This window comes from Hippocampus guttulatus, chromosome 17 (genome assembly GCF_054856545.1).
Source record: "Hippocampus guttulatus isolate MCC_2025c chromosome 17, RoL_Hgut_1.0, whole genome shotgun sequence".
Taxonomy (NCBI): domain Eukaryota; kingdom Metazoa; phylum Chordata; class Actinopteri; order Syngnathiformes; family Syngnathidae; genus Hippocampus; species Hippocampus guttulatus.
This window is the reverse complement of record NC_141277.1, coordinates 12,591,392-12,617,807: the sequence shown is the minus strand read 5'-3', so window position 1 is coordinate 12,617,807 and position 26,416 is coordinate 12,591,392. Positions and strand designations below refer to the sequence as shown.

The 26,416-nt window shown below is 41.2% G+C and overlaps 1 protein-coding gene across 1 annotated transcript; it reads right to left on the bottom strand.

Annotated features, from left to right (window-relative positions):
• Window positions 1–66: 66 nt before the first annotated feature.
• On the bottom strand, window positions 67–26,413 carry LOC147192158 (early estrogen-induced gene 1 protein-like). Its single transcript, XM_086135321.1, has 12 exons — window positions 26,186–26,413; window positions 25,625–25,901; window positions 15,453–15,573; window positions 12,820–12,849; window positions 8,119–8,235; window positions 7,998–8,044; window positions 7,745–7,908; window positions 6,952–7,053; window positions 6,577–6,772; window positions 4,405–4,526; window positions 4,070–4,139; window positions 67–3,389 (listed from the first exon to the last, which is right to left on the bottom strand). Exons 2-12 carry the CDS (start codon window positions 25,768–25,770, stop codon window positions 3,344–3,346), a joined length of 1,161 nt encoding a protein of 386 aa, XP_085991447.1. The 5' UTR covers window positions 25,771–25,901; window positions 26,186–26,413; the 3' UTR covers window positions 67–3,343.
• Between the last annotated feature and the right edge of the window lie 3 nt (window positions 26,414–26,416).

Below are 26,416 nucleotides of genomic sequence, written 5' to 3'. Positions count from 1 at the left end.
GTTTAATTTAATATTTGAGTCACAGCCGACAACTGCAATATATCACCATTGTTTATTTATTTCCCAATGTCATGTTACCCCCCCCCCCCCCAAAAAAAACATTTAATCACTAGGTGCAGAAAATAAAGTTGTCAAAAGGTAAATCATATCACAGAGTATAAACAGTCAAGTACAGAGGAAAACATAAATATCAGAACTAGTTCAAGACAATTCACCAAAAAATGAATCCCCCCCCTCGCACCAACTGTATATATTGAAAACATTATTTCTCGTTTCATCTCATTTTACGGCATCTTTCAATTCACATTAAAAAAAAAAAAAAAAGACCAGCCCGCTGGTCTGAAAATACAACGCAGAGTTTATAGTGATTCTCTGTGGTGACAAAATCAGTACGTAATCTTTCTAGATTACCTCATTGGGTTAGAATTAAAGAAAATGTCATCATGTTTTGGGTCATCTTCATGAGGAGGTCAAGAAATAGCCCCAAAGGTCACATAAATCACATCCCAAATTTCTATTGGCCGCAGAAGTTCATAATAGTAGAATTAATAGTAGTTTAAAGTACAAAAATGTGTTTGTGGTGTTTTTCTCTCTTCAATTCCTCCAACAAATCCTAATCAGTGGCTACTGTAAGGTCTATTGCTTATGGACTGTTTCATATTTGCCCAATATAACCCAGAGCAGGGCAAAGACTTTCACAAATAGAATTGAATACGTATGGCCTACATTGCACACCCAGACTGACATTCACTAACAAAGTGACAGTGTCAGTAAACACAAATGTGTCCAGTGGAGGGAAGGCCCATTGTTTACACTGACAATCTTGGTACACTGAAGGCTTTGTGGTGTCCCAGCCATGAGACGGGTGTCACTGCAGCTCTGTACACGATGTGACAAGAGCAGAGTTTGCACAAACAGTGTAAAAAGAGAATATGGATTTTCTTGTTACATAAACGTGTTACATCCTCACATATTGCATCACTCAGAGCAAACTGTCAAGAGAAGTGCAATGTCAATTCAAGTTAATATTACTAGTCCCTTGTGAAATTATTATTGGAATGAAAAACACAAGTGCACTACATTCCAGCCATCAAAAAATGGGAGTGTTTTTTTGGCAAAATGGCACTGAAGTAGGGCACAGCATTAGTGTCTCATTGCTATGATGAGTCCTTACTTGAGTGGCCTATAACTGCACCCCGCATCGACATCTCTCATTTTCCTTTTAGTGCTATACAACTTTTGACACCCACGAAATTCAGTGGACACCTCATTTAGCATGCACATTATCCCTTTCAAGGACAGCGGTTACTACAGTGGACAGTTTATCATGTTATCGGATGACACGGTGCATGAAAGGGTTGAACTGACTGAGGAACTTCAGCTTCTGACCATGTGTTCTGTCAGTCAGCTAAAAAAAATTATGAATGACTATTAGGTCCATCCATCCATTTTCTGATCCGCTTTATCCTCACAAGGGTCGTGGGGGGTGCTGGAGCCAATCCCAGCTGTCTTCGGGCAGTAGGCGGGGGACACCCTGAACCGGTTGCCAGCCAATCGCAGGGCACACAGAGACAAACAACCATCCGCGCTCACACTCACACCTAGGGACAATTTTGAGTGTTCACTCAGCCTGCCATGCATGTGTTTGGATTGTGGGAGGAAACCGGAGTACCCGGAGAAAACCCACAGGGGCTTGGGGAGAACATGCAAACTCCACACAGGGAGGCCGGAGCTGGAATTGAACCCACTACCTCTGCACTATGAGGTTGACGTGCTTAACCACTGGACCACCGGGCCGCCCAATTTGAACAACGATTGAACAAAATATTATAATTGACTTGACTGATTTCAAAACTAGTAATTTGTTGTGTACAAGTAATAATATTGTGGTTTCACTGTCATAACGGCCCTCCAAGGGAAGACGTAATTCCAAACTGGCCCGCGACTAAAATGAGTTTGACACCCTTGCTCTTGGCCGTCAACAGCTAAATGTTCTTATAAGCATAACATTAGAATCATTGGCAACAATTGTTAATTTGCTGATTTTCGTTAACAAAGAAAAACATCTGATCGTCACAAGTCGTCGATGGTGTCGTGGTACACCCGCATGACTTGGATGGATAGTCACAATGAAATTAAAAATTTTGGCTGTATGCGAAAGATTTTTTTACTTAATAAATCCAATACAAAGATCGGATGTAATGGAAGATAAAGCAACGGTCTCATTTGCGATTGATTCAATGAGCGTTCAGTACACAACAGTAGAGTTTTACATATGGCATGCCATATGAGCTTTTGAGAAAAATAGACATTTGAATAAAAGAAAAAAACATGTCGGCCATTTAACATGTCATGTGCATTGCCTTTAAGAGGTTTTTCTATAAATCCTCTCAGATGTGTGCAAAACTGTTTAAGCAGGTAACACAGAGATCACGTAACAATATAGATCGGAATAAAAGCTTGGGGCCAGTTGTATGTTGGATTTTGTACCATCATACGAAACTAAAGTTGCCTGATTCAACACCTGCTTTTAATTCCTTATATGGAATTCAATTTATCTGTTCCTTTTATCGCCTGAATGTGATAAGATTGCCTTTTTTTTTTCCTAATGAGAAAGAAGTGCAATTTACTGTACATAGAAATCGTATGCGTGTACAAACTCCCGGAGGACTGAAAAAACTTAAAACATAATTTCTTCAGTGTTCTACTGAGTCAGGCGTTCAAATCATTTGTTGATGTTGAAGTCATTGGGAAAAAAAATCAGTGAGAAAATTATTTCTGACAAAATTATGTTCTAGCAAAATGCTTAAATACACTGTCAACTTGAAACAACGGCTACATTTGATTTGAGTTATTTTGCACAAGCAGTATTAAATGAGTGAAATATATTCCAACGTCAAATTCGGTTATTTGATATAAATGTGATACAGTAACTCTGACATTCAACAAGGCTCATCAGGCTGATGTGCTCATTTATCTTTCTCTACGCGCCAACTTGGGCTTTACATTTAGAGTACACTTCTGTCGCCACGACATCACTTATGCTGCCGTTCCATCTATCAGAGTTGTTCAGTCATCATGAGTCAAGAGTTTTTAACGCCGGATTCCATCCCTGATGCAACCCACCCATTTTTCATCCAAGGCTTGGGACAGGCAACGGCAGGGATTCAAACCTGCGCTGACTGCATGAAAGGCAACAACATATAGCACTGCCGATATATCATAGTAGTCTAAAAGTGGTGTGTCCTTGAAGGCAGACTTGTACACGCTCATACACAATCCCCCCTACATTCAGAAGTTTGAGAATCCAGCTCGTCTTGCAGCACACGGGATGTTGCATCGTTCAATGTGTCTCAATGACCACAGCTTCGAAGACACCAGGTGTTACTCTGTGAAGAAAAAAGTGCGCATTTTGGTTAACCCTTTCGTGCACAAATAATAACTTTCATCATGATTTTTTTTCTCAAGTGTTTTATTAGTCTTTAGGCATGAAAAAAAAATAATGGCAGTGGATGGCAACACACATAAGTGTCCATTGTAATGGTTGATGCACAGCTGTGACATTAACATTAATTATTCATTCATTCATTTTCCAAACCACTTTATCCTCACTAGGGTCGCGGGGGGTGCTGGAGCCTATCCCAGCTGTATTCGCGGAGTAGGCGGAGGACACCCTGAACCAGTTGCCAGCCAATCACAGGGCACACAGAGACAAACAACCATCGGCGCTCACACTCATACCTAAGGACAATTTTGAGTGTTCAATCAGCCTGCCATGTATGTTTTTGAAATGTGGGAGGAAACCGGAGGACCCGGAGAAAACCCACGCAAGCACGGGGAGAACATGCAAACTCCACACAGGAAGGCCGGAGTTGGAATTGAACCCGCTACCTCTGCACTGTGAAGTCGAAGTGCTAACCATCCGACTACCGGGCCGCCCTAAGATTAATTAATGTAAGAGAAAACAACATGTGAATAGCTGTCCACTCTAGTGATCGCGGTCCCTGAAACGGTTAAATAGTGGGAGATTTTTGTGTGATGTAGGGAAAAAAAACACTGAGCACTGTACCTGTTGGTGAGCTGCGCACCACTAAGGGTCGTGGTCCCATCTTTGCTGACAAACAATTTCAAGTTGCTGTCTGGAGGGGGAAAAAACCCAATGTTAATTTCATTATCCTTATTACTGCCCTTTATTTGTGAATAGAAATGAACATATAAGCACTCAAACAGTCTGCATTTCCTGGCTATCCGTAAGTGGATTAGTTAGATACCAAAAATTAAAAAGTTACAAAAACTGTTAAGATAACACAGGAACAATGTACAACACAAAACAAATGTAATTATATTAACTAAAAGTCCTATTCAAGTAAACTTCAATCGCTGAAAAAAGGCTGGTGCCCGAACCTTCATTGTTGCTGCGGTCCGAAAAATTCTGGCTTTGAACAATTTTTTCCACAATGTCATCAGCATCAATGCGGGTATCGTCCACACAGCTATGTTGTCTCTCCATCATGCCATTCTTCCTTCTGTGCAACACAACAAATTGATTGTATCTGAAATATTTTGAATTAACCGACATCTGATGTTTGCCTCAAATCAGACTTTACGGCGATAAATTAACTTTGAATGATCTGAAACTTTGGAGTCCGACATTAAAAATAAATAAATTAATAAATAAATAAGAAAGCCATTTGCTTGTTAGCCATAAGCTACCCAGCTAACCACTGACTGGTTAGCTTCCGCATGTTGTTAGTTGCAATCGAGATGTTAAGTGTCACGTTGCAAGGTGGTGGTGGACCCCAAAAAGCAGGCAGGAGGAGCAGGGTGTACTTGAAGAAGTGTATTGATAAAACACAGAAAACTAAATCTTAAACAAACAAAGTCCTAACAACAAAACGAATCCAAAGTATCAAACAAAACCATGACTGAAGCTCAAAAAACTAGAACAGAACCATGACAGAAACAAACAGGACAAGCAAACAAACAATGACCCGACAATGAGTGGTCGGGCGAGGAGTCCTTTTATACAACTAATTACATAATGACCAACAGGTGTGCAGCTGCAGGGGGAGCCCTACAGTGCCACCTGTTGGTCCCAAACCGAACCATGACATTAAGGATAAACATATTACATTACATGAGTGTTTTTCTTATCCTGTTAATGTTCGACCACATTTGTAGGAATTGCAAATTTTTTGTCATGATCAGTGTGCACACCTGCTGCCGATATTCATTAGCCATGTATTTAGGACTGACAAGATGACCGCTGCTTGTCGGATTATTGAGCTTGTTGCTGCTCTTGTTCAAGCGTTTGTTTTCACGACCTCTCGCTCTCGTCATAGTCGTTCTTGTTCCCTTAGTTCCGCGTTTTTGTAAGTATAGTCCTTGTTTTGACATTTGATCTCGCTTTTGTTTTGTCAAGTGGATTGGACTCTTGTCATTTCATTTGGTATTCCCGATTTAAATCTTTCTTTGCCTTTTTCAAGCGCTTTTTGGGAATGTTTTGTTTTAATCCTGGTTCTTGCTGACCAGCGAAAAATAAAATCCATCCATCCATTTTCTACCACTTATCCGGGGTCGGGTCGCGGAGGCAGCAGCTTTAGCAGGGAAGATCAGACTTCCCTCTCCCCAGCCACTTCTTCTAGCTCTTCCAGGGGGATCCCGAGGCATTCCCAGGCCGGCTGGGTGACATAGTCTCTCCAGCGTGTCCTGGGTCATCCCCGGGGCCTCCTGCCGGTGGTACGTGCCCGGAACACCTCACCGGGGAGGCGTTCAGGAGGCATCCTAATCAGATGCCCGAGCCACCTCATCTGGCTCCTCTCGACATGGAGGAGAAGCGGTCTTCATCACGACAGACCGATACAGACCGCAGCACAGCAGATGCTGCACCGATCCGTCTGTCAATCTCTCTCTCCCTCCTCCCCTCACTTGTGAACAAGACCCCAAGATACTTAAACTCCTCCTGGAGGAGTTTAAAATAAAATAAAAAGTAAAAAAATTAAAGTAAAATGCCATTGTTTCGCTATGCCTGGCTGCATTGTACGTTTTATAATGTGATGAATCACGTGGAAAAATATTTATACATGGCACTGAGCTTGTGAAAATTGTTAGATGTGTTGATTCAAGCGCTTTCTTGCGATACGTTTTTTTTTTTAAGCCTACCATTCTGCTAGTCCTTACTGATGGCCTCTGCCACTGATTCAAGAATTTTCAGTCAGACAGAAAAGCCTTGAGCGAAGACTGTGACAAACATTCTGATAGGCTGCAGATATCTCTTACAACCCTGAAATGGAATTATGGCACTGTGTGACAGGACTGTCATAAAGTGATTTATATCATTAAATAGTCTGGAATTGTCAAATGCCTATTGTCCACAGCTCCAAAAAAGCTTCACATAACTTCAATTCCACATCGAATATGTGCACTCTCTGCAGATTGGAGGAATTCTGAAGTTTACACATTCCTGGGAGTCAAACCCTTGAGTGGTACCAGTGTGTGCTCTGGGAGAGCGATGTGGTTGATGTTATGCAAGATCTCTTTTTGTTTTTGCTACAAGAGCATAGCATGCGAGATTACCTGGATGATCTATTAGACATGATGGTAGCCACGGAGGGGGGTGGGGGTCTCTCCGGTTTGGTGGGAGTTCCTTGCTGATGCGGTTGTGTTGGATACGGGTGCACACAACCACATGAGGCGTTGCTGCTGGTTGAGGTGTTTCGTTGGTGACTGAGATCAGTCAGGCTGGAGGAGCGCGAGTGACCTGTGCTGTAACCTAGAGAAGGAGACAAGCTTTGACCTTGGACAACCCCTTCCCTGGTTATTTCTGATAAAACTTTGTGTGTTTGACTAAGGCATGTGGTATTAACAGGAATCCTGAATGATACACAACAAAGCATCACAAGTCAAGCAAGTCAAATTTCCGACGATCCAAGAATAAGGAGACTGTCTGACCTGATATCTTGCTATGCTGGCTGGCAAAGCTGGAGTTGCGGAAATGACCAGTGTGAAAGACATCATCTTGGTTGGTGACGTTAACCCTCTCACCAGGCTGGCCTGAAGCCCCAACATATTGGTGGGAAAAAACGTTACGCATAGTCTTGCAAAAAAATATGAAGATTAACGTCCCCCCCACCGCTCCCCACACAGTCACTCATACTAGTGCCGTATCTCTTAGATTTGCAGTGAGTACAGAGGTGTAGAAAAACAAAAAGCCCAGACAAGCCGGGCTTTGTTTGCACAATAAATGTGGCATGAATAATGTAAAACAAAAGTGTGATCATAATGCAGTGCGCCTAATCTATGAAAACAGTTTTAAAATTGGCCATTCATTTAAGGTGCGCCTTATAATCTGGAGTGCCTTATAGTGCAGAAAAGATGGTAATTTCAGGAAGTACAGATGTATGTGGCAAGAGGGTGGAGGTACCACACTGTAAGGTTGTGTCAACAAACATGGAAATATGCAAGTTCGCTGACAGTAGGCTAATTTAGCATGATCATACAGGTAGATTTGGGTGAAACATAGACCAGGTCATGGCAAAAGTTGACCGAGCAGCTACCGTGTGGCACCAACTTTTATTTTATTTAATGTTTGAGACATTCCAACTAAAGCTAAATCACATCCTTTGAGAATGCGAGGCTGAAATTAGGACAGCAATCAGACTGATACATAAAACTTCAAGCACTTTGGAGAAGGCTAGGAGAATCTACATTAAACTGTATGTTAATACACACACTAAGTGGTTACCTGTGCTGCGAATGGATGTCTGTCTTGGTTTATGGGCGCAAGGTCCCTCCACAATTGTGCTGAGTGGTTGTATTTTGACGTCAGTGCAATCATCACCCTTACAGTCAAGCTGCAGGTTAGGATCCTCATCTCTGACAGAGACAGATTTTGCTGTGCTGGGAGGCCTGTTGATGAAATCGCATATGAATTTTTTATTATTATTATTTTCAAAGGAACCGGAGTGAATTTATGCCTGACAGAAATAAAGACCTACATTTTAAAGCATGGATCCCCAGACAGAAGTGCCATCCCAATTGTCACCTAATAGATGGAAAAAAAGCATGCGTGGTTCAGTGAATCTGCTGAGCTGTCTTTTGAATGAGTGTGTAACTTACCTTGAGAATTGAGTTGTCCTGGCGGGTATTTTTTGTATCATAGCCCTCCAGGATGCAGCAGCGAACTGTAGAACCGGAGCCCGCAAATTCTGCAATGTTCAGATCAGCAAAACCCAGCTGGATCCCATAACAGAAGCAGATCAGAGAAAACAACAGAACACTTAAAGATGACACATCCTGACAACAAAATTGGCAGACACAATGTTTTCTGTACACGCATTTTGCAAATGCCGTCATGGGCTACTAATGAAGATTAGTCAAAAAGAAACTCATTAGAAAAACACACACACACACACACACACACACACACACACACACACACACACACACACACACACACACACACACACACACACAAACCAGATGCAAAACCTTCACTGAGTTTCACAGATGAGCTCGCATGTTGAGAATCATGAGAAGATGATTCTCCAAGCTTTCGCTTTTCCATCACCTTGGTAAAGGGTATTCTTCGTCTCATCCGTACAAAAAACTTTGTCCCTGAATTGCTTAGCCTCATCTCCGTATTATTTCTGCAAATCTCACCACCATTCCTATTCTTCTTACTGACAAAGAAGCTTGGGGGTATTCTGGTGGAGCAGATGACCATGACCTTCACTCATGTATTCCGGACTTCGATACTGATGCCACTCACAGTTCTTTTAGATCAGTGGTTCTTAACGTGGGTTCGATCAAACCCTAGGTGTTCGGTGAATCGGTCTCAGGGGTTCGACGGAGCCTCTGCCATGTAAGGTATGACACACCCGACTCAGCATGTCAATTAGTTATGACACGCCCGTTTGACCGTCACTGGCTGCAGAAGATCACATTACATTGCTTGTCCAATCAGTGCTGAGGCAAATTTAGTTCGCTTCGTAGTCAACGTGTGACTGTCATGATCATACGTCATTCAATAAAAAAAAAAGCATACTTATTCCTTGATATGTTACTTACTTTTTCTGTTTTTAATAAATGTGTTTTTTAATATCTTGAATTATATATATATATATATATATATATATATATATATATATATATATATACATACTACCGTTCAAAGTTTGGGGTCACATGGAAATTTCCTTATTTTTGAAGGAAAAGCACTGTACTTTTCAATGAAGATAATTTTAAACTAGTCTTAACTTTAAAGAAATACACTCTATACATTGCTAATGTGGTAAATGACTATTCTTGCTGCAAATGTCTGGTTTTTGGTGCAATATCTACATAGGTGTATAGAGGCCCATTTGCAGCAACTATCACTTCAGTGTTCTAATGGTACAATGTGTTTGCTCATTGGCTCAGAAGGCTAATTGATGATTAGAAAACCCTTGTGCAATCATGTTCACACATCTGAAAACAGTTTAGCTCGTTACAGAAGCTACAAAACTGACCTTCCTGTGAGCAGATTGAGTTTCTGGAGCATCACATTTGTGGGGTCAATTAAATGCTCAAAATGGCCAGAAAAAGAGAACTTTCATCTGAAACTCGACAGTCTATTCTTGTTCTTAGAAATGGAGGCTATTCCATGCGAGAAATTGCTAAGAAATTGAAGATTTCCTACAACAGTGTGTACTACTCCCTTCAGAGGACAGCACAAACAGGCTCTAACCAGAGTCGAAAAAGAAGTGGGAGGCTGTGTTGCACAACTGAGCAAGAAGATAAGTACATTAGAGTCTCTAGTTTGAGAAACAGACGCCTCACAGGTCCCCAACTGGCATCTTCATTAAATAGTACCCGCAAAACACTAGTGTCAACATCTACAGTGAAGAGGCGGCTGCGGGATTCTGGGCTTCAGGGCAGAGTGGCAAAGAAAAAGCCATATCTGAGACTGGCCAACAAAATGAAAAAGATTAAGATGGGCAAAAGAACACAGACATTGGACAGAGGAAGACTGGAAAAAAGTGTTGTGGACGGATAAATCCAAGTTTGAGGTGTTTGGATCACAAAGAACAAATGAAAAGATGCTGGAAGAATGCCTGACGCCATCTGTTAAGCATGGAGGAGGTAATGTGATGGTCTGGGGTTGCTTTGGTGCTGGTAAGGTGGGAGATTTGTACAGGGTAAAAGGGATTCTGAATAAGGAAGGCTATCACTCCATTTTGCAGCGCCATGCCATACCCAGTGGACAGCGCTTGATTGGAGCCAATTTCATCCTACAACAGGACAATGACCCCAAACACACCTCCAAATTGTGCGAGAACTATTTAGAGCAGAAGCAGGCAGCTGGTATTCTATCGGTAATGGAGTGGCCAGCGCAGTGACCAGATCTGAACCCCATGGAGCTGTTGTGGGAGCAGCTTGACCGTATGGTACACAAGAAGTGCCCATCCAACCAATCCAACTTGTGGGAGCTGCTTCTGGAAGCGTGGGGTGCAATTTCTCCAGATTACCTCAACAAATTAACAGCTAGAATGCCAAAGGTCTGCAATGCCATAATTGCTGCAAATTCTTTGACGAAAGCAAAGTTTGATGTAAAAAAAATCTTATTTCAAATACAAATCATTATTTCTAACCTTGTCAATGTCTTGACTCTATTTTCTATTCATTTCACAATGTTTGGTGGTGAATAAGTGTGACTTTTCATGGAAAACAAAATTGTTTCGGTGACCCCAAACTTTTGAACGGTAGTTGTGTGTGTGTATATATATATATATATATATATATATATATATATATATATATTAGAGCTGTCAGTTTAGCGCGTTTTTATTGGCATTAATTTAAATGAATTTCAACGGGATTAATTTTTTTCTCGCGAGATTAATGCGGCACACGTCACAGCGGATGTTACGTTGCTCTATAAATAAACTAGAAACAAAACAACAAGCGCGCTGCATAGGTCCACGCACGTTTGTTTTGCCAGCCACGGCAGTGCGAGACACCGAAAACTGATACTTAAAGAGTTTATGAATGGAAAGTTTACTTTTAAAAAGTTGCCAGATTGTTCTACTGACAAGACCAAAGTTACCTGTATCATACAGGAATAAAGATGTATGCCACTGAGGCGATTGTTACTTGTTTGGAACTATTTTGTGTGGAAGGTTACAGTGTTCCGTGTCCATATAAATAGTGCAGGTGGAGCTTCTCTGTGTTCGTCTGACAGTGACGGGAAGTTCAGCGGTGCAGTGGTAGTGACCTAGCAAAAATAAAACGTCTTCAGTGTTGTCATCGAACCAAGTGTAGTCATCCGAAATGATGTCTACACAAAACCGTAGAGACACTTCCGCACAAGAAGGACCAACAGAATCATCATGGCTTAAATCCACTATAGGCTGAGTACTAGTTTACCTTAGATGTGCACTTTATAATGTTATATTGCTCTGTTTTGATTCCATAAAAAGAGCTGTTAAAGCAGCTGTTGTGTGACAAAATATTTTTTTCACTGTTGTTCATGGACAGTAATATTGTGTGAGAGATTATGTGTGAATAACTGCTCCAAGTGAAAAATGTTCATGTAAAATTTTAAAATCGAAATTGTTATTTCAGTAAATATTTGCATTTTGCACGTAGAAAACTGATTCATGATTCCATATTGATGAGAGCATTAAAATGGGGAAGTGCTTGGCCATTAAGTGGTATTTCAGACTCGACGTGCTATGATGATAGCTCAGTTTACGACTACAAAACATCCAGGTAACTTTGGTCTTGTCAGTGGAACTATCTGGCAACTTTTTAAAAGTAAACTTTCCATTCATAAACTCTTTAAGTAGCAGTTTTCGGTGTCTCGCGCTGCGAGTGGCTGGCAAAACAGACATGGGCGTGGACCTGTGCAGCGTGCTTGTTGTTTTGTTTCAGGTTTATTTATAGAGCAACGTAACATCCGCTGTGACGTGTGCCGCGTTAATCTCGCGAGAAAAATTTTAATCACGTTAAAATTTATTTAAATTAATGCCGACAGTAACGTGCTAAACTGACCGCTCTAATATATCTATCTATATATATAGATAGATATATATATATGTATAATTTTTTTTCACTCATGAAGGTTTCGGTGAATGTGCATATTAACTGGTTGGGTTTGGTACCTCTAAAAAGGTTAAGAGCCACTGTTCTAGAGTATTTCTTTTTAGCGCAACATGTTTCTGTCAGCAGCTGTTGTTTTCCTTGGGCTGCACGTTTTGACATCTGTTTCACAGTATACCGGTTTATTTTTTTTTTCATAACCAAAGGCAACTCTCTTCTTTTTATGTTGGTTACACCTTTAGCTATTATAAATATATGTTCAGTCTACAGAAACAATAATTACCATTATAAAGAATAATGTTCAAGCCGAAGACAGCTGGGATAGGCTCCAGCACCCCCCGCGACCCTAGTGAGGATTAAGCGGTTCGGAAAATGGATGGATGGATGGATGTTCAAGTTAAAATAAGGTTATACAAGAGACAACCATAATATTTGCTCAATAACAGGTAAAATGTGAATTTGAAATTCTTGAGCAATGTAAAGCTTGATATTCATTTGGATATCTCTACAGTATATTGCTGGACTGGGTTGTTTCAGGTTCAGTCAGTGAACATCACAAACGTATCACCTCTTGGCTGTGCCACAACGCCTCGCTCAAAGGGTGTCACATGGTGGGTATTTAAGATTGCCTTTTACCACTGGGAATGCAATAAAAATGTTTTTTATGAAGGAAGCATGATAGCACTTGAATTTGTTAGCTAAAACATACTACTACTGCAGATTAGGAAACAATCTTACCTTTGAAAATGTTTTTCCTCCTTTCAGCTCCTGCAAAGATGATTATCAATTAGGAGATACAATCATTAGCATTGATAAAAAAAAAAAAACAGTAAGGGTCAATTAAATATACACAATGGCCAGCCATGTTGTTTTGAGACTTGCAGTACTGTTTAAGTTTTACATTCTGGATGGCATAATTTTCCAGTAGCTAAAAGTAAGTTTGCATTTATATCAAGATTTAATTTGAGGGTGGATAGCGTAATATAAGGTGCAAGATTTTCTTTTTTTTTTTTTAAATGATGAAGAAAATTAAGCGAATGTGGACTTTACAACAAAATAAAAAGGGCGGAGAAATACAGAAAAATGGCAACAAACCAGGCAGACTTGGTGGAACTAACATGGAGGCATGTGACTCCCTATAACGTAAACATGGGTGCATACAACATTACAGAGTAAGCACGTGACAGGCTACTGAAACACTGTGTGCCAGAAACGACGCCCACTCCCACATAATTGGAGATACTCGTTATCACTGAGCAGAATGCCGATTTACAAAATCCGATGAGAATTTTGAATGAATCTGGGAAACAGTCTATGTGCCTCCTAAAAGTGCTGCTGTTTGCATTAGCAAATGGAAATGCTCTCATGAGGTAATTCTTTAATGTCTATTTAACTCATTCACTCCCAAAGACGTTTTTAAACGTCTTTTCAGACTTGGTCCAGAATTGGCTGGTACTGAATGAGTTAAGTGAGTTAGTCAGATTTTGCAGTGAGGAGTAACAGAAGGTTGCTCAAATGCGCATACTATGCAAAGACAGGAGTGCCAGCAAAAATCCCAAAAGGTTTATTTGCAAATAAACACAGTTAAAATAAATAAATAAATAAACGGAAAGCGGATGTGATCAAAATGCAGGGATAAAAAAAAAAAAACATCAACAAATGGGACATAGCACAAATGAAGATAACCAGACCAAGACTGTTTTTGGCCGGGTACACACATTAACCCTTTCATCCACCAATAATGATAACTTGTAACCTGATAACATAAGTTGTCCACTGTAGTAACCGCTGTCTCTGAAAATGTTAAGACAATCAAACTGTTTTTGTCCCAATTGTGCCCTGGCCAAAAATTCCTGTGTTGTTCTTAGACTGTACTATAAATTTGTTGATTTGTCCAGATAAAACGCTTCAAAATGGATCAGGCCAACAATTTAATTTGAAACCAAACATCTTTGATTGTGGGGGGAAAAGCAGACTACTCTCGAGTCATTTCGTTCAATGAATTATTTTGTGATTGAATGTAGCCAATCAAAACATTGTTCTGACTGATGAACAAAGAAGCAGTAATAAATAAAACCAAACGTCCTACCAGAATTTGTTTTGTTTTGGGGTTTTTTTGTAGAAAAGTGGTTTTGGCAAGAAGTATTTTCCAAAGCAAGTATCTTCTTGACGACAAGAAGAAGAAGAGCACTCCTGCCTCCGGTACCTTCGGAAACATCTCTGTTCACATCTGAGTGGCTGTCTTTGTTTTTTTCACAGAACATCTGTGATCACGAGATTTTTGCCTTGATGGACTTGCTTCGATATCATTGGTGGAAGAGAATCTTAATAAGTGTGATGCTCTGTGTTGACATTATCAGAGCACAGCACACACGGTGCGACCAAAACTGTTAAATGGCTGATTCTTTATGTGTAGGGACTGCAGTAGATAAATGATCTTCAATGGTTTGAAAAATCCTTATGTGTGTGCCAGACCTAAGAAACCAGCAAGTTACTGATATCGCTATATCACGCTTCATTTATCGCGGCTTCACTACATTGCGTTTTTTTTCCCCCCAAAGTACTGTAATCAGAAAAAAATGCGGAATGACTCAGAGGTTTTGTATATGACTGTCCGCACGATTGTTTCCCGGCGCGACGTCGACCAATGACAGCACGAGTTAATTTATCCCGTAGGTTAATTGGCTGCGCATTTCGCAGCCCCGCCCAGCACCTTCCCCTGTGTCTCGTCACGCTGTTGACTCTGATTATGCCTTCTCTCTGGAATACTCTTTTTTTATTGTGTTTGCTAAGGGCGTGGTGGAGGATGGGGGGGGGGGGGGGGGGGGGGCGGGGGGGACGTGCGAGAGTGAAAGCAAAAGTGAGCGCGAGCGAGAGAGAGAGAAAGAGGGGGCGGGGGGTGATTAGGATTGTCCGAAAAAAGCAGAGAGTCTCTCTTCGCCTCCTCCTCATCACTACTGATTAATTGTCTTATCACAAACACATGGGCTGTGCCAGGAGCTAGCTGGAGGCTAACGGCGGCTACACCGCCAGAGCGCACCTTCGACGCCACTAACACAAGTCTCTTTGTCTCGCTCAGAAAGCAACGCTGATGAATGTTAATTACTGTATAAGGTTTTATAATGAAAGATTTAAGTAAATAAATGGACTGCTGTAGTCTATGTCTCAAATATGTAAAGTATAAATCCTGTTTACATATTTTAAACATGGTGGTACCCATATACACTTAAACAAAAATTCCTAGGGGGGGAAGCCAACCCTCCTTCGCGGTTTTTCACTTATCGCGGCAGGGTCACGGTCCCCATTAACAGCACTAAGTGAGGGAGCACTGTACTGTATTTAAGTGACGTTTGCTGGTAACTGTAGTTTACCTTGCGTATAGAGACCCTACAGATGCAGGGTTCCAATATGCCGGTTACTGGATTGGCGCTCATTTTACACACAAAAGAGAACTTCTTCCCCCATCGGACACAGTTCTGTTGCACCTCCTCCCTGTCGAGATACATGTACAAATCAAGACACGTACAGATCAAATGCTTGACAAAGGACATTGTGAACTAAATGATACACTTCTTGGATTGCTCTTTGAATGAGCACTGCAGATGTGGATTGCAAAATGCAACATTTATTGTCCCGCTACAAATAACAAGAGATGATTTAAGACACAGAATTTATATAGGTAGATTATTACTTTGTAGAAAGTCCTATGGCTCACCCCCCTGCTCCACCCCACCTCCACCCCCCAGTCACAGTATTGCAGTGCAGATATAAATGAACAACAAAATAACAAGGATATCTCATTCTCATTTTTGGGAATCTGGGAGTTAGCGGTGCAAAATTGTGGCCTCGTGGGAATGTGGTCCTCCCTCCTCAGCCTGTGAACAGATTTTTTTCAAACTAAACTAATAAATGAGAGGTGGAGGAAGATCCCACCCAATGTCCAAAACTGCGGCAAGGTTACTAGGAAACTAATGCTACAGAGGTCAGCGGTTTGCAAATGTCACAACAGGCACACGCACGCACACATGAGATCAGCGGGCTGGCTTTTCTCAGCCTGGTGGTGAAACCTGATGTTATCTCTCTCCGTCAATCTCATGTTGGAGGACATAAAAATGTCCAAATGAGAAACCTCCAGATGGCTACACGTGCTGCACTTGACAGTAATTACACAACACATTATATCCAGATGCAGGCCATTGCTTTCTTGTAAAACAGCTTAAAAAATTCTATGGAGAGTAATGTCTAAGTGTTGGATAGAAGTATGCTTATATTTTCGTGAAGGCGAACATAGTGGCATCCCATTAGCATTGCACGGTACCTAATTGAGTAGCGGAGTGAGTGTCAATCAGACACATACTGTATGTTTCCCAGCTCATATGACCTAATACATTCACTTGTAATATTCTGCATCAAATTTGAGAGGATGCGTGCGGAACCAAAAATAACAAGGTGAAATAAGATAAAATGGTTGGAAATGGTTGAGCGAACAACATCAGCGTTTTTGCGTAGTTGGCAAATCGTGAATAGATTGAATGTGTCAGCAATTAAAAAGGTTGCAGACATACTGTATGTACAATCCACACAAGCAAACTCAGTTTAACAGTGAGGAAAATGGATTGAGAATTTGGGGAAAGCCCTGACCATGTACCAATATGAACCCTTCAAACATCTTTCAAGGGGAAGCCAACGCAACAATCTTGTCCCCAGAAGTCTAAACACGGTATTCGGATTATTATTGTGTTTGTGGGATATGATTTATATATAATTACAACATATGACAAAAGACAGTCAAAGATTACCCCGCCAAAATAAAATACTGTTTGATTTTTGCAGTTTTCTCTTCATATTGTTATTGTAATTTCATCTGTGCTGTATCTTATACATAAAGCATATTTGACAATAAAGATGACCTTGACCTTATTGCTGGAAGTGCTCAGGACAAAGAAATAAGTTATTTTACCCATGACGTATCTTTGTTAATGAATCGGCCAATCAATCGGTTGTAGGAATTTTGCCAAATATCAGAAAAGGCCTTTAAAAACAGCCATATCGGTTGGGACCGGGAATTGTTCACTATTTGCCAAATTACTGTTTATTATGAGGTGAGGTAAATTGTGTTTATTGCCACCATACAGCGCTCACATCTCTAGTTGGCACTTGCAAGTCAAAGCAAACAAATAAATATCGCTGAATAACAGTTTGTATCTCGAAAAACTCCAAAGTCGGTTCACTCGTATCTCAAACTGTACTATTAATATGAATATCTATATAAATACTATCAAATTTGGGAATTCCCATAGGCCTGAAAAGAATACACTCCAGCTCTCGCGAGTCATGACGGGGGGATAAGGTGGATTTCACGAGAAGAGATTAGCGAGAGCGGCATGACAGGTGTGTATGAAAAAGTTGCTTGTTGGACGAATAAAAGTGCATGTTCTTGAGAACCCAAAGGCTCATTTCGTTTAACGGCAAGAAACATCACATGGTGTCAGAAGTAAAGAGACCAGTCGAACGCAATTACGATGTTGAAGTTTAGTCCCCTTGAAGAGCTTAAATTCACGAGTTTGGAGAATGGGCGAAGTGGAAACAGATTTCCGTGCTTTCGGACAGAGATGAAACTAAAACAGAGGATGGCGAGGTCCAAGCCTGTTCCCTCATTTAAAGCGTGAATAGTGAAGCAAAAAAATAAATAAAATTCCGGTCCTTTGAGTTTGTTAACAAGTGACATAAGAAGGACGATGACATTTTGCTAAAGAACTTTGACAAATATTTCATTCCAAGATGGAATCTACTCCTCGAATGGGCCTGCTTTTATCAGCAAACCCAGATAGCTGGGGAAAAAGCAGCAGCGTATATCAGACTTTTATTTGATTTGGCAGAGAACTATGAGTTTGGTGACAAGAGAGAGGAACACAACCAACTAGTTGCTGGCATTCTAGACAAGAAATATTCATCTCACAGCAGACGTGATCATCCAGCAAGTACGACAAGCCGAAGAGGTGGCTAAACAAATTAGCCTTCGTTCTCAGCCACCAGACATATAAGCGGCTAATGACAGTCGGTGATGAACGCAACACGAAGCGCAGTACGCAGACCCAAAGAAAGACAAGAACTACGTTAGGTGCAGAACACAGCACGAGGAAAAGGGGAAATGTCCTGCTCTCAAAAGTACCTATAAAAAGTGCAATGAAAGAGGACATTGGGCATTAGTGTGTCACACTAAAACAGTGAGTGAAATCACTCGGAGCATGTGACACTTCCACATTTTGGGTGAAGTCAGAAAGGAGGCTAACTCAGGTAAATGGAATGTTCCACTTGAAATAGAAAAGATGCCACTTAAGTTTAACCCTTTCAGGGACAGCGGTTATGACAGTGGACAGCTTATCATGTTTTATCAGGTTACAGGTTATCATTATTGGTGCATGAAAGGGTTAAGGTTGATACAGGGGCTGATGTGACTGTTATAAATGAAACTACGTCGAAGAAGCTCTTTACATCCCATAAATTAAGTACAGCAGGAAGACACTTTGTTGGTTCCCGTGGGAAGCTCAGATGTAGGGGGTGGTTCACAGGCAATACAGTGCGCAGGAGTAAAGAATACACTTTTCCTGTGTATGTAATAATAGGTAACTGCAGTCATCTGCTTAGCTGACCAGAAGCTGTGACAAAGGGTCTTGTCTAGAGAGTAGACCACGTGAAAGCACTTTTTGGAACCAGGGGCCCCTTGGAGACAGAACCTGTGAAAATCATTTTCAGATGAGTACTACTGCCACTCGTCCCATAAGTGAAGAAGGGCAACTCGAAACAGAAGGTATCATCGAGAAGGTAACATAGCCTAAAGAGAGGTGTGCTGCCATGGTTCCGGTCCGAAAGCAAACAAGAAAGAGGTTCGATGTTGTGCAGACTTAAGTAGATTGAATCGAGCTGGAAAGGCTTCCCGTTCCGTCTCCCTGGTGTTGATTATTGCTATCTTGTCTATGTCCCTCTGAACGGGTTGTAACTGGGAAGTAGATTTCTTGTGGTTTTTTTCATACACGGCCAATTAATCAGATTCTGATTATGATATTCATTCATTTATTTTCCGAACCGCTTGATCCTCACGTGGGTCACGGGGCGTGTTGGAGGCGTCTTCGGGCAGTAGGCGGGGGACACCCTGAATCGGACGCCAGCCAATCGTAGGGCACACAGAGACGAACAACCATCCACGCCCACACTCACACCTAGGGACAATTTAGAGCAGTGGTCCCCAAACTTTTTCCTGTGAGGGCCACATAACTTTTCGCTTCTCTGATGGGGGGGCGGCCGGGGTCAGTTTGTAACAGCAAAAGTGTGACTGCAAGAGTACCTAGACGTAAAAATGTATTGTTTCCCAGAAACCCACACAAAATCAAATAACTTTTTTTGATACACTCGCGGTATTAAAGACGTCTTTCTTCTCAGGACACACCACCTCCGCGACAGCATTCATGCATTTCTTGACAAACTCTCCTTACCGCTGCTTGCTATCAGTTGAGCAAACCGAAAGCTAGCCCGAACAGATGTCTGGTTCAGCTGAGCTTGGCGTACAAATGTATTTTGCTGAGCTAACGTTCCTCTTTTTAGCGTTGACAGTTTGTCTGCTCTAGTTTGCCCATGCAAAAAATCGTACTTGTTGTCGTGACGGGATTCGTAGTGTCTCCGCAGATTGTATTCTTTGAATACCGCCACCGACAGATGAGACAGACTATCTTTTCTTTGCATTGAAAAAAAAAATCGTTTCTCCATTTTGGGTTAAATTCCCTGTATTCTGAATAATTTTTTTTCTCTTACCTCACCTTTTCGCCATGATTACGTTCTCTTTGAGAGGGACGGGTTCAGGATTTTTTTTTCTGGGGTTGCCAGATAACGGCACAGACCGCAGAAGGATGGAACAAATGTCACGTTATACTGTATGTGTTTATGAAATTGTTACGAGCTAATAGTTAATCATGAAAATAGTTCATAACTAAGGAATATTTTATTGCAAAAGCCGAATTTTATGATAAAATACAAATATACATAGATGAAAAATAAATCAAAAGACACTCTGGTATTGTTCAGGGGGGCCGGACCAAATGTGGAGGCGGGCTGGATCGGGCCCGCGGGCCGTAGTTTGGTGACCACTGATTTAGAGTGTTCAAACAGCCTGCCATGCATGTCTTTGGAATGTGGGAGGAAACCGGAGTACCTGGAGAAAATCCACGCAGGCCCGGGGAGAACATGCAAACTCCACACAGGGAGGCCGAAGCTGGAATTGAACCCGGTACCTCTGCACTGTGAAGTCGACGTGCTAACCACTGGACTACCGGGCGACCCTCTGATTATGATATTGTACCTTTAAAAGGGAGATGTGTAATGTATGGAAATTCCTATGGCCCATGAAGTATACACTCTAGCTGTCACGAGTTGCGAAGAGTTATGGCGGGTTTCACAAGAACATATGGGAGATAAGCGGGATAGTAGGTGTGAGTGGAAAAGGTGCTTGCTGGACAAATTAAAGTGTCTGTTCTTGAGAACGCAAAGTTTCATTTTGTTTGTTGACAAGAAACATCGCAATCTATGTGAATATTGACGCTGTGACAATTTTAATTTCCTTCACAGGATCAACTGGCTATCCATCTACAGTGCTGCATCTCTGTCTATTTCCATCTTTCCAGACTAATCGAGCGAGTTTTGGTTTATCAAATATTTCTTGAAACAGAGAACGCGACAGAGAAAATCTGCAGCTAGAACTGAGAGGCCAGAGACAAAGGGGCAAAAGATATCTTGTTTGTCTGTGACTCAACTCCTCCATTGTGCTCTAAATAGTGAACTACCTCTTTCTATTTAATTCCACCGTAATATTAGAGTAAGACGCCAAGAGACATCGTCATCATCCAAAAACATCAATGGTACATTGTTAAAAGTAAGTAGTCATCATTCCACAAGAGAAAGAGAAAAACATTCAATATATTCACATTTAACGTGTAATTTTTTTCCCAACACACATTGTTACCTTTTTTTGTGCACATGAGAGCCAATGCCTTCAATCTTTGCATCATAACTTAGCTTGTAGCAGACGTGTGCACATTTTCAGCATGACGTCTCTGATCCACTGGTGAAAGGACACTTTGATCCTCTCCTCTTTCATCTCTAACTGCTTCAGACAACAAAGTGTATGCAGAAAAGTGGTGAAGATTGCACGACTGTCTGTGTCCTATGTGTTGTGTTGTGTTATTTTTGTTATTTTGACTTCAAAATGGCGCCGCGTGAGTGGCTGCCTTTCCAGCAGCTCCTATACTGTATTTTGTTGTTCTACTTCTTCCTTTCATAACTTTGCTGCTGTGAATCGGGAATTTCTCCATTGCGAGACGAATAAAGGTTTTCCTTAAATACAATCAGAAGGAGATTCCCTGTTTTCTATGGTCAGCAGTGGCTCAAAATTAGAGAGACAAGGAATGGTTCGACAGGTTCAGCCACATTTTTTACCACTCATCATTTCACAATCGCACTATTGTACGACAGGTAGCTGCTTGTAGCTCTCTATATTGCTGTGTGGTTACGCATTGCATAGCTTGTGGAATCCAACCGTCAAGACACATTTTCATTCAGCCCTATTATGAACGATCAAAAACAACCACCGCACCCTTAAAAAAATAAAAATCACACCAATGAGCTACTAATCAAAACTTAAAAAACAAAACACTTTTGCAACAAGATTTAACAGTCACGAGGATGGTGTTGAGTCACTGCCACATACTGTAATGACAGCGGTGACAGACTAGAGAAATATCTGCCACATTCTGAGGTTGATAGTTGTGATCTGGAGTGCACATGCTGCACTCGTCGATCCTGTTTATAATCGTGGGAAGTTGGAAACTATCCCAGCTGACTTCAGGCAAAATGAAGCCTTCACCTTTGACTGGTCGCAACGTAAAGACCTTTAATTAGGCCATTCAGTGGGAATCGAACCCCTACTACCTGCAAAGAGGGCATGTGAACGAACCATTACAACATTCGGCCAAACAAAAAAGATAGTAGAGGTGTTCACACGGCAAGATTTGGTACGGTGCTACACCGGGGCTGCCCCAGTAGATTTCAGCATAGGGTCGGTAGGTCGGACAAAGTTTTTTTTTAAATCTTTTTTTTTCCCATCATAAATTTAAACAAAATAACCATAAAACATTAAACAAGAAGACATTGAACCCGCTGCTCCACGGCCGGCGCCGGCACCGCCGCCGCCACCGATTTAGTTTTCTCCCCGCTCCGGACTCGGGGGGCCGGGCGCGCCGCCACCTCCGCCGACGTCCTCCTCCGCCCTCGGTGTTTACTCGGCCCGTGGTGTTCATCAAATAGTTAGCTGATTTTTTTTCGATACATCAATGGAAGCTATTTTCTTAACATTACGGTGCGAGCATGCAACTGTAACACAGAAAACGCGGTTTAAACTGTCGTCGCAGATCGCGGCCGCCGCCATGTTTCAATGTTGTTGACAGACGACAGGGCAAACGACGCACGCGTTCAACTTGAATATCACGAGTACACTGTATAGGGTTTACATCGGTGGTCAGTGACAGTGGTCACCAAACTACGGCCCGCGGGCCGGATCCGGCCCACCTCCACATTTGGTCCGGCCCCCGTGAACAATACCAGAGAGTCTTTTGATTTATTTTTCATCTATGTATATTTGTATTTTATCATAAAATTCGGCTTTTGCAATAAAATATTCCTTAGTTATGAACTATTTTCATGATTAACTATTAGCTCGTAACAATTTCATAAACACATATAACGTGACATTTGTTCCATCCTTCTGCGGTCTGTGCCGTTATCTGGCAACCCCAGAAAAAAAAAATCCTAAACCCGTCCCTCTCAAAGAGAACGTAATCATGGCGAAAAGGTGAGGTAAGAGAAAAAAATTATTCAGAATACAGGGAATTTAACCCAAAATGGAGAAACGATTTTTTTTTTCAATGCAAAGAAAAGATTGTCTGTCTCATCTGTCGGTGGCGGTATTCAAAGAATACAATCTGCGGAGACACTACGAATCCCGTCACGACAACAAGTACGATTTTTTGCATGGGCAAATGAGAGCAGACAAACTGTCAATGCTAAAAAGAGGAACGTTAGCTCAGCAAAATACATTTGTACGCAAAGCTCAGCTGAACCAGCCATCTGTTCGGGCTAGCTTTCGGTTTGCTCAACTGATAGCAAGCAGCGGTAAGGAGAGTTTGTCAAGAAATGCATGAATGCTGTCGAGGAGGTGGTGTGTCCTGAGAAGAAAGACGTCTTTAATACCGCGAGTGTATCAAAAAAAGTTATTTGATTTTGTGTGGGTTTCTGGGAAACAATACATTTTTACGTCTAGGTACTCTTGCAGTCACACTTTTGCTGTTACAAACGGACCCCCCCATTAGAGAAGCGAAAAGTTATGTGGCCCTCACAGGAAAAAGTTTGGGGACCACTGCTCTACACAAAAATGTAGAGGGTTGTTTGAAAAAAATGCCGACCTTTAAGTTTTTTTTCGACGTAGAAATTCTCGGTCGAACGGGTTACCGGAAACACACTACTTTTTTTTCTACGCCTTAGTGACTCAAATTTTAATCACATATTCAAAGCTGTAGGTTGCTTGCACGTAGCTCAGAGCGATGCGTTTGGGGACGTCTTTTTTTCGACCGCGACCATCTCGCGGTGGTGTGGCACAGGCGCTGCACGCACACACAGCTGTGGACATCATTTATCAACTTGCTTATGGCATGTGTATGTAGGAAGCGACCCATTCACATTCACACTGTTTATTAGGCGTAGAAAAAAAAGTAGTGTGTTTCCGGTAACATGAAATTTCAGCATAGGGTCGTAGGTCGGACAAAGTTTTTTTTTTTTAATTTTCGCCTCCCCCCCATCAAAAATGTTGTTGTTTTTTTTTTTACTTTTTAGTGAATCTTTTTCACCATAATCTCTCAACTAGGCTAGCAGAATAGAAGCTTTTTTTTAGTCAGCAATTAATTACACTGGACTTATGAAAAGTCATCTATTAACTGTTTTTGTGCTCACAAAATTACATCTAGATGCCAAAGAATTGTTGAAGTGAGTGGAGGAGCTTCATTTACACAAATGTACAGTTGTACTTTGCTGCCATCTTTTCGCTTCTATAGGGAATTAGAATAAAATATAAATGTTAATTCATTATAAAAAAAATATTCGGATTGACTTAATTCAAACGTACATAAAGTTACACATGATGGAAATGTGGTAAACCTATGTAATTTTCCTGTGTTTTCCAAACAAGTGATATGCATTAGTTTAACACATTTTCATCATGAGCAACCGCAAATCAAGTACTTTTTTCCGTGTTTGCGTGGTTGGCAACTTAGCTATTTGCAGCAGGGCTTCGTCCCAAATAATTATTTTTACACTCAGTGGATGCGTTCATTTTTGGAATGTCCACAGAATTTTTCACAACAATTTTGCAATCATTTCAAACCAATAGATCCTGAGTAGCTATGGGAAATATGACACAAGGAGTAGAATATACTTTTTGGAATAAATTATTACAATTTCATGCAACAAATATTTGAATCTTGGTTGAAAATGTAGGTCACTGCATCAGCTAAAAAGGCCTTGCTGATCCTGACTACTCATCACACGTGTACATTCATTTTGAATAGCAATCTTTATGAGATGAGTTGCTAGGTAAATCGTGATAAACTAAAGAACAATTTGAGTAAACGTTATTAAACATAGGTCGAATCCGTGTCACACATAACGGCAGAACGTTTTGGAAGCAAGAGCGTTGAACTGTTCTTGACCTTTTTTTTGTTTTGTTTATTGTGCAACAGTTCTGTCATGGGTTACACCTTAGTTTCAATTACCAGTGTCTGAGTTTGCTCTCGGCACTTGGTAATCAATGGACGATATCTATTCTTTTTTTAAAGTCAAGTACTGTTACAATACAAAACAAAAGGTCACGAGCATGAAAATCACCGCTGTGTTAACAACACGCAATATTTTGCCTTGCCCTTTTTATCACTCAGATGTTTTGTAATTTTAGTAGTTAACCTGTTATTATTTCCATTGCTCATTGATACCTCTGTATGTTACATTAACACTTAGCACTTTATCAAACTTGACTTCATATACAGACAGAAACCAGTAAACAATATTATATACAGTACTTTATACTTATACGTGAGGGAAATTTAGGGAGGTGCTCTTATGAAGTTGCAACTTTGCCCAGTGGGCCTTCTGGCATCCCAACTGATAGCAACATGCTGCAACACAATGGCTCAAAGCCCAGGCGAGTGTTAAGGCAACTTTACCAAGGGACCAAAGGGGGACATGCTTCTCAGAGTAAGGGTTAACTGAACCACATGCAGATACATCTGTGGCTTTCTTCTTTGTTAAAAAAAGAAAGAAAAAGAAAAAGAAAGCAACACCAACACTTGAGAGCTGCTTCGAACACTTTCCTGCTGAGGGCAAAGTCAACACTAGCCATGACTTGAGTACGTTTGTGGGTTGCAACAGTGTATAAAGGTGTGTTTCATACCTGGATGACAGAATGGCAAAGTCCCCACCATCGATCAACCGGATCTTACAGAAAAGCACTCCGTTGACAAAAGGCACTGCCGTAAGCTCCTCTAATGTAAAATGCACTTGAAACTTGAACTTCTTCTTTTTCATCAAAAAAGACATTGTTCTCAGGTACTGGAGCGCACTCCTGACATTAAAAATAAAATACCAGAAAGTGAGAGATAATTTTGTTCGACTTCATTGCGGTCGTTGAAAGTCCTTTGCTTTAGGGTTATTCATCTCGGTAGTCTGACCTGCAATATAAAAATACACTTGTGATACAACATTCGTATCTGCATTTTAAAAGCAACAATAATGCATGTACTCAGTAGTTTTGATTAGGACAAAACAATTTCAAATAAAACTATTCATTTTATATGTTAGGGTGACTTCACAGTTGTCAACCGTTTTACGGTTTTGCTTTTGCAGAAGAGGCGTAAAAGTAAATGGTCCGGTTCGTTCGGACTATCTTGAAAACAGCTGCCACGCAAACACACCCACTCGAGTCAAGTTTGTAAAAATGACGACTAAACCTTACCGTTCCGGTGGCCTGCTTCTCCTCACTCGCTGATACTGTACAGGTGGGCACCGCTGAGGAGAACTGCTGGCTACGTACTTGATAGTCGTTTCTGTGCCCCAATGCGTCGTCACGACCTTTTCCCTCCGCTGTGGATTTCAACACTTACCGGCTCAGGAGGGTCATGAACGCATCGCAGAGAGTTTAGGGACTGTCCACAAAGTCAAATTACAGCTACGCCTGCGAAAGTTG

Excerpts from the sequence above, each read along its gene's own strand:
- LOC147192158 (XM_086135321.1), bottom strand. The coding sequence starts at position 25,770 with ATGTCTTTTTTGATGAAAAAGAAGAAGTTCAAGTTTCAAGTGCATTTT. Across the intron at positions 8,045-8,118 it reads AGGACAACTCAATTCTCAAG|GTGACAATTGGGATGGCACT; the intron begins GTAAGTTACACA and ends TCCATCTATTAG. Across the intron at positions 4,527-6,576 it reads ATGTCTAATAGATCATCCAG|AAGGAAGAATGGCATGATGG; the intron begins GTAATCTCGCAT and ends TGTGTTGCACAG.